The sequence below is a fragment of the Halichoerus grypus genome, chromosome 14 (assembly GCF_964656455.1).
Source record: "Halichoerus grypus chromosome 14, mHalGry1.hap1.1, whole genome shotgun sequence".
Classification (NCBI taxonomy): Eukaryota; Metazoa; Chordata; class Mammalia; order Carnivora; family Phocidae; genus Halichoerus; species Halichoerus grypus.
The window spans coordinates 48174250-48186613 of NC_135725.1; the positions used below are offsets into that span (position 1 = coordinate 48174250).

General features: G+C 37.8%; 1 protein-coding gene across 1 annotated transcript; it reads left to right on the plus strand.

Annotated features, from left to right (window-relative positions):
• Window positions 1-1961: 1961 nt before the first annotated feature.
• On the plus strand, window positions 1962-6974 carry DMRTA1 (DMRT like family A1). Its single transcript, XM_036082659.2, has 2 exons — window positions 1962-2604; window positions 5900-6974. The coding sequence occupies exons 1-2, from the start codon at window positions 1962-1964 to the stop codon at window positions 6742-6744; spliced, it is 1488 nt and encodes a 495-aa protein (XP_035938552.1). The 3' UTR covers window positions 6745-6974.
• The last annotated feature ends 5390 nt before the right edge of the window (window positions 6975-12364 follow it).

The following is a 12364-nucleotide window of genomic DNA, read 5'->3' on the forward strand; positions in this document are numbered from 1 at the left end:
TGTTGTTATAAAGCACAATAAGTCTGTAGAGATTCTAAAGACATACTTTTATCAAGTTGATCCTTTTCCTTTAGCTTACCAAGTCTTAAAAATAATAGAGAAAAGGAATTGTTTTCTCACTAGGTAATTGATTGTACTTTATTTATTTTCAAAGATTTATTTATTTATTTGAGAGAGAGAGAGAGCATGAGCAGGGGTTAAAGCAGAGAGAAAATCCTCAAGCAGACTCCCTACTGAGCACGGAGCCTGGTTTGGGGCTCCATCCCAGGACCCCAAGATCATGACCTGAGCCAAAATCAAAAGTAGGATGCTCAACTGATTAAGCCACCCAGGCACCCCTTCATTGTACTTTAATGATCCACATAGCACTAAAAACTCATTTCTTAAATGTTGGATTTGTGTTCCACAGTTAGGGAATAACTAGCTATCAGACAGGAGTGGATTGAACAAAGATCTAGAAGTATGAGAAAATTTGAGTATTATAGAATCTGCAAAGGGTAGACGTTCCTAGAGTCTTAGTTTTAAAGCTTGGTTGTATATAATCATCACCTTGAGAGTTTAAAGACTCAGACCCAAAGAATCAGAATACTTGGATTGGAGAATCTATCTTTTAGAAGTTCCCTAGGTAGTTCCAGTGCTTGGGAAGGGGTGCAAAATCTCTATGATAGGATGTTAGGATGTTGATATGGGAGGATGGTGTTGGTGGGGATGGTGTGAAGTGGGCAGGCAGGAGAAAACCCACATTGATTAGCAGTGTCTGCTTTGGATGTCCGTGGTTGTGATGGTAAAAATGTCATTGTTACTTACCATTTTAGGGCTAGAATATGAATTGCCTGTAGTTGAATATTATTTTGAAGAACTGACAGTCCTGACTCTCCTTTCCATTAAGAACAAACACTCATGAATTTTCTGCCTCAAATGCTCTTTTGGTTTAAAAGCAATATGATCTTTTCTTAAGATTAAGGGCATTAAATGCGTATTTTAAGAGTGCATATTATGATGGCATATTTAAAGAATGGTCTAAATGGCCTTTCCCAGTATTTTACAATAGAAATGTGAAGTATTTTTGAAACAGCTTGAACACAATTGCTGCTTATAAAGACTTCCACATAAGAAATGCATAAAGACTTATTTGGGTGGTCGCATTTCAAAATATAATAATGCGTGCAATCCAAAATTGCATTTGTAAATAAACAGAATGAACGAGAAGAATCCGTATGTGAATGAACTCCCTTCATTATTTATCCATTGTTTTGATGCAGTCCTAAGACCCGTTTAAAATAAAGCATCTTTCAGGTGCATAATATTTGCCATCTGTCAAGCTGTGCTTTCTCATTAACACTGGCCATGCTACCATCCGGAAAACTTCACCAGGGAAAAGGAAAAGGAAAAGGAAAAACAACTCCACATCCAAATTTTCAAACTTGCTTGGAGAAGTGTGGGACTGAGAAAAGAACTTCCAATCTTGCTTAATTTAAGAAGGGCGGTAAGAGGCATGGCAGAGGGCTTGGTTATTTCACAAAAATAGACGTTGAGGAATTCATGGGGAGGCAAGTGGGAGAAAACGGCTTTTTTGGGGAAGGGACCTTGACAGCCCATCAAGAGGTTTCTTGTGTCTCCCACCGTCCCTCCTCCCAGGCGGTCCCACTCCGCCCGCCCGCCCTCTCAGGGCTTCAGCGCTCGGCGGGGAGACCCGGTGGGCGGGGTAGCCTCTCCAGCCGTCCCTTCACCCACTGAGGGCTGAGCGCGCGGAGCAGAGGGGCATTAACTTAGCGCCCCGGGACTCTTGAGGCTCACTGGGCATCTGCGCCTCTTAGCGTCTCCAGCCCCCGGCGGGAATTCTGTCAAACTTTGTCCGTGTGTGGGTGGGAGGCAGCGGGACCACGGCCGGTCCTCGCGGCCCCCGCTCCGGCAGGGTTAGCTGTGGACTGCGCACTTCGCTCGCCGGACACTTCTCGGGAATGGAGCAGTCACAGTGTGGCAGCAGAGACCGCAGCGGCAGCGGCCGACCCCACTTGGCCCCGGGGCTGGTGGCGGCCGCCCCTCCGCCCCCGTCTCCGGCGCTGCCAGTACCCCCGGGGATACCAGTTCCTCCAACTTTCCTGCGGCCACCCAGCCTCTTTCTGCGGGCAGCCGCAGCCGCCACGGGAAGCGGAGGCTGCCCGTCGGCTCCCGGACTGGAGAGGGGCGTGGGTGCGGTGGGCTGCGGCTACCCGCGGACCCCCAAGTGCGCCCGTTGTCGCAACCACGGCGTCGTGTCGGCACTCAAGGGCCACAAACGCTTCTGCCGCTGGCGGGACTGCGCGTGTGCCAAGTGCACCCTGATTGCGGAGCGCCAGCGCGTCATGGCCGCCCAGGTGGCGCTGCGCCGGCAACAGGCCCAGGAAGAGAGCGAGGCCCGGGGGCTGCAGAGGCTCCTGTACCCTGGACCCTGCGGGCCTGGGGGTCGGACATCTGGAGGCCCCGGCAACCGAACGGAGAATTCCCAGGCCTCCGGCGGCCCTGCGGCGGTGACGGCGCTGGGACTGGGTGCCTTGAGGCAGGCTGGTCTGGCGACCCCTGCTTTCCAAGTTGTCCAACCAGATAATACGGAGCTAAAACAAGGTAAGTTGGTCTTTTCATTTACCCTTTGCAAAGAAAAATGGTTGTTTTGGAAAAAAACTCTTGGAAACAAGTAGCCATGCGTTGGTGGTGGGCAAGAAAAGTTGTTTAAAAGAAGCACTCATTTAAGTTCTGGGAAACTGCTCTGTAATAGAAATGTTAATGAGGGTGTTAGAGACACATACCTTGAAAGGGCGTTCTGCACCCTTAGGTGATAGGATAAGATAATGTAAAAGTAAAGCGAGTGATGGATGAGCAACTCACGCTAGGAACAGAATTTGCATCCAAGTCGCTATTACTTTGGGTGAGTTAGACCTTGAAGCGGGCATTGGGTGAAAAGCTTAGTTAGAGAAGCTGGGTTTTGGGCTTGCTCTGTACTCTTTTCAGCTATAAAACCACAGTTAATCTTCCAGTATTCCTGGGAAATTCACTGAGGTTTGAGAGTACCGTTCCTCATCTTTGGGGCAAACCTTTGGTGCCAGCTAGAAGTGGGAAAGAAATCTGAAATCTACCAAACCGTTTTTTACCTCCTTTCTTTCCCTTAAAAATGTTAAGCACCACCCCATGACTGTTTGTTAACCTCCAAAAGTGTAGAAAGCTCTAAATTTAAAGTTTCAGCTCTTTCCCATAGGAAAGGAATTTAGGCTTTCCAGATTTGTAAAACCATTGGGAGGAAGAATTTCAAAGTCCAGTATCTTATCCAAGGAGTTTTAATTTTTTTCCTCTTATTTTTTGACCGCAAATCACCATCCCCTTTGTTATGTAAAAAAGATATGAGCATTTTTTTATTAGAGTTATCTCAAATTAAGTTTTCCTGCTGATGTAAATCTCATTGTATTTTAGTGAATTTCCCAGCCCTCTACAGGTAACACTAGCAGTGTAAATGTCATTTCAGTATTTTTTTTTTTTTTTTATAAATTCAAGCCAGGTTGTATCATATGAAATTCTCTGGTAATGAAAAGTAAGTTATTAATTAGAAAACTTCCCTGAATTGTGAAAATTGCAGATCTTTTGGATCACAGGATGTACTTTTGAAAAAGACTCTCTGTATTTAAATAAGGCATATATGATTTTGTGTTCACCTATGCCAATGTTTTGCCCATGTTCTAGTTCTTTTCAGTGGACAAAACATTAAACATTTCTCATGAAAAATCAAAGAGTGCTGAAGAACAAAGTCATTAAGCAAATAATAACTGCTATAAAAAAGAAAAATTCTGTAAACTAAATTGACCATGAAATCTGGCTGCTAACTCTCTGTTAGACATTGATTTATATGATTTTGGGGGGAGTACCCAAAGTGTTCTCTTTTTATTTTATTCTTTGCCTCAGTTGACCTACTTTTTTGAAAAGCCACATCTATAGTTTTTCTAAACTGACTGCATCCTCTTACCCAATATCCATGAGCTGCAGTAGTCTATTTAATTTACTCACTCATTAGACAAAGACTAACAGTGATTCAGAGGCGAATAAGATTTTTCTGCGCACAAAAAAACTTATGTACAAAAGAAGGAAGACTATATGTATCCAATATAAGACAAAATATACAATGATAAAAGTAAAGAAATAAAACCAGATACAGGAGTTGAGAAAACAGAGAGATGATGCAAATGATATCACAGTATCTTAAAAATACCTTATTCTCCAGAGTCTTATGCAATCAGTACTTTATTGCATTATATTGTACTCTATGAGTACAGTATACTAGTAAAAATTGTTTTGTGCGTAAATTGCTGTAGTCATGAAGTTTTGATACCTTACGTGTTTGGGGGGGGTGCGTATTTAGTGGGTCATAGTTAGAAATAAAATGTGATGGTGGACCAAGGCCAATCTCTCCCCACTTGGTAGACTTCATTAGAAAAGTTTCATTGTTTCTTTTAAAGTTGAAAATACTAGAGAGTCTTTGTAGTTTTACAGAACAACATCTTTTCTTTTGTTATCTGTTTGATACAATGACAGAATTTTAACCCTCAAAGTGTTAAATTGCACACACTTTAATTTTAAAATGAAGTATAGATACTTCTTTAGAATTTAGGACTGCTTCTTGAGAAACCATAGGAGCATTGCAAATTGTGTGTGCAAATCACTGCTTTAGGCAGTATTTGTTTTGTTGAATTCATAACATTTATAGAAAAAGAAGGTTTGACAGAAATACTGAGTATCCCACTTGACAGTTTACTCTTTCTAATGGAAATAGAGGTAAAATATGTTTATAGGATAAGAGGAAATGTAAACCAAAATAAAAGTTATTTAGTGAATGTATACATTATTATTTTCCTGGCATAAACTGTGCAAAAGGGCATTTAAAATGTTACTGTTTTATTAATATTAATATGCTCACATGTTGAGGTATAAAATCAGATTTTTGTGTACAAATATTTTTGGAAAACTGCCCTTAATATTGGAAGGGAGTTGTGATTTGAAGCAAATAACTAGTATGTTGGTTTTACAAGATACTTTGAAGATACGTACAGATTGCAATGGTGCAATAGTGCAGTTTATAATTTTCTTTTAGAAACAACTTGACTCTAAACTTTTAAAAAAATATTTCCTAGGGATTGAAAAAGAAAGTCCATATTTCATAGGGGATTATTGAAAAATACCAAGTCTGTATCATCTCTCAAATAAAATGAAATATGTAAGCTCTGGTATGATTTGAGATTGGTACAGTAGTGGTGATTATTGGTTTAGATTTGAGGTGAAATGAAGAATTTTGTTGTTTTTCACATTATTCAGGTTACGTAATTGGAACCTGAAATGTGAGCATTAAAAAAAAATTGAAACGTAGTATTATTTATTAAATAGAATGTTCATTTTCATACTGAGATTGTTCCTTCCTTTGACTTCTTATCTAAACAGTCATTTTATTTAGTTCTTTTTGCATAGTGTCATTTTGGAAAAAAAAAAACTCACCAGGATAACAATGAAATTTGGGTAAAATTTAGGAAAATCTCAAATCACCAAATGGGGCAAATAACATGAGATATTGGTTTCGCGTTAATAGCTGGGGTAATAATAGACTTTTATCTTCTGATTCCTAAATAACTACAGCATTTATATATTATATAATTTTGTGATCTTGGAATGACCTAATAGCATTTTCCCACTATTCCAATGCCTTTACTTCTGAAGGACCTTTTAAAATTCTTATTCATTGAAGTCTCTTGCAGCAAATAAATATTACCAATATATTATGAGTAAATGAATTATTTTATCCAGCATTATCTTCAAGTAGGCAGTACTGTCTGTGTTTTGGGAAGTTTTCCTTTATTTGATTCTTTTTTTCTTTTCTATCCCCCAGAACTAAAAGCGAGTAAATGTGACCCAGGCCAGAGTGGACAAGAAGAGCCAGTCTCTAAATCCCATCAGTGTACTCTGGGATCATCTCCTAAGTCTAATGGTGTCATTGGAAAACAAAACATCAGGCCATCTATTTCAGAAAGCTTGAATCAGGAAGATAGTATTCAGCCTCTTCACCCTGGGGAGCTATCAGGAGGGGAAGAGAGTCCCAGGTCCCTGTCCTCATCTGATCTGGAATCAGGAAATGAAAGTGAGTGGGCCAAAGACTTCACTGCTACCAGAGCCAGCCTTCCCACACCGTCCTCAAGACCAAGAGACCCTCTTGATATCCTTACCAGGATTTTCCCAAGTTATAGGCGTAGCCGGCTAGAAGGCATTCTGCGCTTCTGCAAAGGGGATGTGGTTCAAGCCATTGAACAGGTCCTAAATGGGAAAGAACAACCAGACGCCAGGGACCTAGCAAACTCAGGAGAATTGGAAAATACAGCTTTTCAGAGAGCTTCAAATTTTAGTTTAGGTGGAATTGGTTTTGGAACTCTAGGGAATAAATCAGCTTTCTCTCCTCTTCAAACTGCTTCTGCTTCTTATGGAGGTGATTCAAGTCTCTACAGTTTAAATCCTAGACTAGGTATCAATCCATTCCGGCTGGCATACTCCTCTCCAGGAAGGGGGCTCTCTGGCTTTATGTCTCCTTACCTAACTCCGGGGTTGGTACCAGCATTGCCTTTTCGACCAGCTTTGGATTATGCATTTTCAGGAATGATTAGGGAGTCTTCCTGCCTTCCCAGCAAAGACTCAGTAACTGGTGGCAGATTGTATTCCAGGCCAAATCAAGACAGTCTGTAATATTTCGCCTATTCTCCCTTTTTGGAGTATTTCTAGAAGCATGCAATACAACCCACATACCCACACCTATTAGTGTGTACACTATGGATGTGAATGGCATACTAGACCTTAAAAATACTATTTTTTTTTTTTTACAACCAATATGATAGATTTGAGATCGAAAGATTCTTCTTTAGCATTTACTAAGTGAAAGAAGCATTTACACATTATATGTGCCTTGAATAAAGTCATTTCAGGAAATATTTTTACTTTTATGAATTTTCTCCCTAAAATATCAGTTGTAGAATTCCTGTAATTATACTTGTTTTTATTTTGTGGAAAAATGGAGTTTATAGTTGTAAAATACATTTATAAGTGTACAGCAACCCAGCATATAAAATGAACTAAAAGGAAGAATTGAAAAGTTGAGGTAATTCTAAATGACTATTACTCTGAACTTTTTCTTTCCTTCTGTTCCTTCATCTGTTCCTTGTACATGGGAGAGAAAAAAAGCTATTCAAAGTATTTTAAAGCATTCTATTCACATATAAGTGATTAGTAATAAGTAAAACTTTTGAGAAATTTAAATTCCTTACTGTTTTCTGAATGTCTTACTTTTCGTTCATATCAGCCAATTGTGATAACAAGTGCCATTAATAAAACATTTCTCTTTAAAGTGAACTTTGTACATTACACAAAGCCTATGAAGTAAATTTTAGGAAATGAGACTGCACCATCTCCTGGCCACTATCACTAATTGCATCTAAGTTCTGGTAGAGTGTAGGAATTAGAAATGAATGGTTTCCTCATAGTATAAGTTAATGTTGTTTTGAAACCGTCATTTTGAATCATGCTACATAGAAACTTTCATATCATAAAGTGAACGTCTACTGTGGGTTAGGATTTTAATCTTTGTATCTGGAGAAATATTCCTTTCCATATGTTTGTGGCAAGAATAGGGCAGCCATTCTTAAAGGTAAAAATAGTCTTACTCAGAAAATTTAAATACTTGCTCAGATAAATATTGATTGACTGTAGGTAGATGATGCTTAATGCATTGAGGAGAGCTATAAAATTTCCAAAGGGGAAATACTGTCATTAAATTTTAGAGGATTCCATGAGATTTTAATAATACTTTTTGTTCTCCATCTGGAGCATATGAAAGCTGTTTATTTCAGTAAGTGGAATGTCCCTGAGAAAACTGCTTATAAATAACAATTTCATGCAGTTTTCTTTATATGTCATCATTTTTTTTTAAGGACAGTATCTTCATTGTGATTGTTAGAAATAAATGAAAACGCAGCTGTGGTGTAAGATAGTTGATGAATTAGAAATAGTTTAAACAGCTTGAGCAACATGATTCACTAAAAGTTTCTTAAATTATACATATGTGTGTATGTATGTGTGTGTATATATATGCATATATATTTTACCAGCAAATATCATAAATGCATAGAATCTGATGATGATTTAGGATGTAGATATATTTAATACAGTATGCGTTATTTTTAGTGGTGTGAATATGAGAAAGCAGATCTTGTAAAGATTTGTTGTAATCAGTATTCATAATTTATAAAAAAAGTTTTAGATTCTAAGCCTAAACCATAATACAATGCCGGGCAAGTAGTTGATATTCAATTAATATATACTGAATGGAGGAACCATTTTGGATAATAGATCTCTCTGAGACTCTGGTAAAACCAAAGAATTCCACACAATGGCCTATGCCCAGTTTTGCATATAATTTCACGAGGTTCTTGGATCTCTAAATGCCATTCACCATTCAGTTTAGGATCCTTGGTGATTCTTAAATTGTTTCCATTGCATTGATTCATTTTTCAAATGCTATTTTTTTGAAAAGTACTAGATCCTATAGAGGATACCAAATGTAAAATATTGTGCTCTCAAAGAAGTTACATTTTACAATAGAGACCTGCTTTAAAAATACAACAATGCTAGAGTCATTGGATTCTTTATGTGGTTCATACAGTGATGTGCATGTATCCATTTGAGAAGCTGAATTGCTTTTGAACTGGGGGAATATCCATTTTGAGTCATATTCAAGTTAAAAAATAATTTTATAATCTTAAAACTTAAGTTAATTTACATAATGCTTTATACATTTCGTACCCTTTACAATAAGTTAGAACTAAATAAGCTTATAGAGTAGGTCATTTTGTCCAACATTAAATTGAATGTGAGGAAATTGAGGGTCAGCAGTAGTGTTGTCCATCCCCAAGGTTACCATAATAGTGTCAGTCATCAGAAGTAGAAGTTATGTCATCAATTTCAATTAGACTATAAGGTCTGAGGAAGGATTCCTGTCTGTCTACTCACAGCTTTGTAGTATCTGCTACATAATAGGTGCTCAAGTGATAGTTTTCCATGACTGAATTAAACATAAGGAAAAAGTATTAGCTTAGAATTTTGTTTATTCAACAACTATTTATCAAGCCCCTACTTTGTGCCAGGCACCCTGCTAGACACAGGGAATAAAGTGGTTAATAAGATTCAAGACCTCACCTCAAGTTGCTCATAGTCTCTATTACCATGTGTACAAAAGCAACAAATTATGCAGTGTTGGTACTGTTTGACAATGTTGGTACATCAGTGAGTTCTGTGTAATCATGAGGTTTATGCCCATGAATACTGCTTGAGGCCTGAACTCCTAAACCACTCATTAGGAAGAGGGACAATATTTGCTTCCATGTAGTGTGTTTAGGGAAGTACAATTTGTTTGTCTGAGAAGTAAACAACTTTCAGGTCTATAGTGAAAGAAGTGGGCAAAGAGAAGCTTTTGTTCCCTTGAATGGAGTGTGTGGAAGTCACCTTAGCTTCCTCATGGCCTCTGGATCAGAGATACTTCCTAATCCCAATTCCAGCGGTGAGTTTTTGGAATTCCTCTGAATCTGTGCATAGGCCTCTTGGTCTAAGCTCTCATCTGGCTATTCTATGAAAATGGGTTAGAGTAGAGGGGACAATTGAAGAACATGTGATTCAAATGATTTACTTTTTTCTCTGCAACTTCTACTGAAACAAAAAGATTTTGGGGATTTTAAGACCTTCCTTCCTAGAAATTCCTAACTGTGAACTTAGAACTAAGAAAACATGAAGTGGCCTATTCATTCAACTCTTTATTTTTTTAATTGCAGTTTCCTTAGACATTTGTTTTTCTTTGAAGTTAAAAAGCCTTCACAATACAAGAGAAACTTGGCATAAAGCATCTAATTATTTACCATTGTAAATTCTCTTATGTACAAAATGAGATGAAGTGCATCATCAGCTTCATAAAGGCAAAGCTTTTCCTCTGGGCGATGTGATTCTGTTTTTTTATTATTATTATTTTTTAAAGATTTTATTTATTTATTTGACAGAGAGAGACATAACAAGAGAGGGAATACAAGCAGGGGGAGTGGGAGAGGGAGAAGCAGGCTTCCCGCGGAGCAGGGAGCCCGATGCGGGGCTCGATCCCAGGACCCTGGGATCATGACCTGAGCCGAAGGCAGACACTTAAAGACTGAGCCACCCAGGCGCCCCTGGGTGATGTGATTCTTAAGTGTGGATGCTCATCCTTTAGGTCAAGGGTAATGGGAAAAGTTCCTGCTCAGATCCTTTCTTCTCCCTCCTCACACATCTCCAAATAATCCTGTTATGGATGCCTGCCTTGCAGAGCTAGGCCCTTAGTTCTTTGGCATTGCCCCCTCCAAAATGAAGCTGTTTTGGTGTAACACTTCACAGCAGTTGTGCCGAACATTAAAATAACTTTTGTGTTTTGTTTTGTTTTTGCTTACTAAGTATTATTCAAATGAGAGAAATTCATTACCATTTCCCCTTTCTAAACTCCATGTTAGTGATGGGGAATTCAAGGGATGACAAGATGACAGGGAAGAGAACTATGAAGATATCTGTGTCTTACTTTTGCTAATTTGGTAATTTAAAAGAACTGACATTTTAATTTTTTTAGACTGTCACAGTATCCTTGAGTCATAATGGCCACATTATATAGTCTTATGAGGATGCTCATAGTTTTAAAATGGGTACACAAATGTGGACTTAACAAAACATCTATGTCAAAAAAATTGCTTTAAAATAGCAAATATTTATTAAACTCCATCTTAGTGACAAGTTCATTCAAGAAAAAGACTAGATAATAGATACAATTAGGAGGAAATACACAGAAAGTTGAACAAGCATGCTAAAAAATATTAATTAGAAAAAATATGTCAAGCAGGAAGTGTTTTAGATTCCTGTCCTTGACATTTTATAAATTTTTTATCAACCAGTTAGATGAAGGAACAAAGGTATAAAATTCATTGTTATCTTATTCATGGACAACACACATCTGAGAAGGGCAGCTGATTTTTTGGAGGACAGAATTAAGTTTTAAATGATTGATTTTCATCCTCTATCTCTCATTCAAGTGAACTGATAGAATATTCAAGATCCTAGGGTTAAAAAAAAAAAAATCAACTGCACACATAGACAAGGAAGAGAGACCTGGATTTACAATAAATTTTTAGGAGAAGAAAAAGTAGTGTTATTTACTGATTGGTAAATTCACCAGGAGATTATCATGTAACATGCCTGTTCTAAAAGTCCACTGAAATTAGATTACATGAATAGGAATAAAGTATGTGGAATGAGGGACGTGAGAGTACCATGTACTCTGGAATATCAGTTGGCCAGGAATTAGCTAAAGTCATGTGATCAGTTCTGAGTGCCATACACTAAGAGTAATTCTAAAACTGGGAACAAAACAGAGAGGTATAAGATGCTAAGTGGTGATTGTGGTGGTGGTAGTAGTGTTTTATGAGAAAGTGTTAGACATAGGATAAATGAAAACATTTTAAAGAGCTAGCATATGACAAAAATGAGTTGGAGTCATTCTGTAGAGTGTAGAGGGCATGGAAAGTAAAAGTTACCTGGAGAGAGAATTCAGAGGAACATAAAGAAGGACTGTTTGGCAGTTAGCAACTGTCCAAGAATGGAATGGCTGCCTTGTATAAAAATATATCCTCTACTCATTGAAAATACCACGTAGAAATTACCATTTGGAGACTTGATTGATGAGATTTTTCAGTACTGCCTCAGTGTTGGAACTCAATCATTTCTATTTAATTTATTATTTCATTTTTTAAAATTTAAATTCAATTAATTAACATATAATGCATTATTTGTTTCAGGGGTACAGGTCTGTGATTCATCAGTCTTATATAATACTCAGTGCTCATTACAACAATATATACCCTCTCCAATATCCATCATTTATAAAGCAAACCAGAAAAATGATATTTGTTGAGTAAATGACTTTCAATTCTAAGATGATGAAAACGAAAACATCCAACCATTATTTGTCAGTAAAACACATAGCAATTTTGCTCATCAGAACTTTTCCTATATGATGGTCTCAGGAGTAGATACAAAAGGAAGAGACAGAACAGTGCATGACTTACAAGGGGTTAAGAGGTATAGAGATGAGCTAGAGGTCAGTTGGTATACAAGGCATAAGGAAGAGGAGGACAGCTCAAAAAGGACATGAAGAGCACTGAAGATAAACTTTAATATATTTTTCATAAAGTATACATCAGTATGTTTTTCTGAAAGAGCACTTTTCCAGAGTTGAAGAGACTTAGGATGGATT

What these genes read in the sequence shown, in the direction of transcription:
- DMRTA1 (XM_036082659.2), top strand. Translation starts at nt 1,962, where the DNA reads ATGGAGCAGTCACAGTGTGGCAGCAGAGACCGCAGCGGCAGCGGCCGA. An exon ending in TAATACGGAGCTAAAACAAG is followed by an intron (nt 2,605 to 5,899) that starts GTAAGTTGGTCT and finishes TCTATCCCCCAG; the next exon opens with AACTAAAAGCGAGTAAATGT.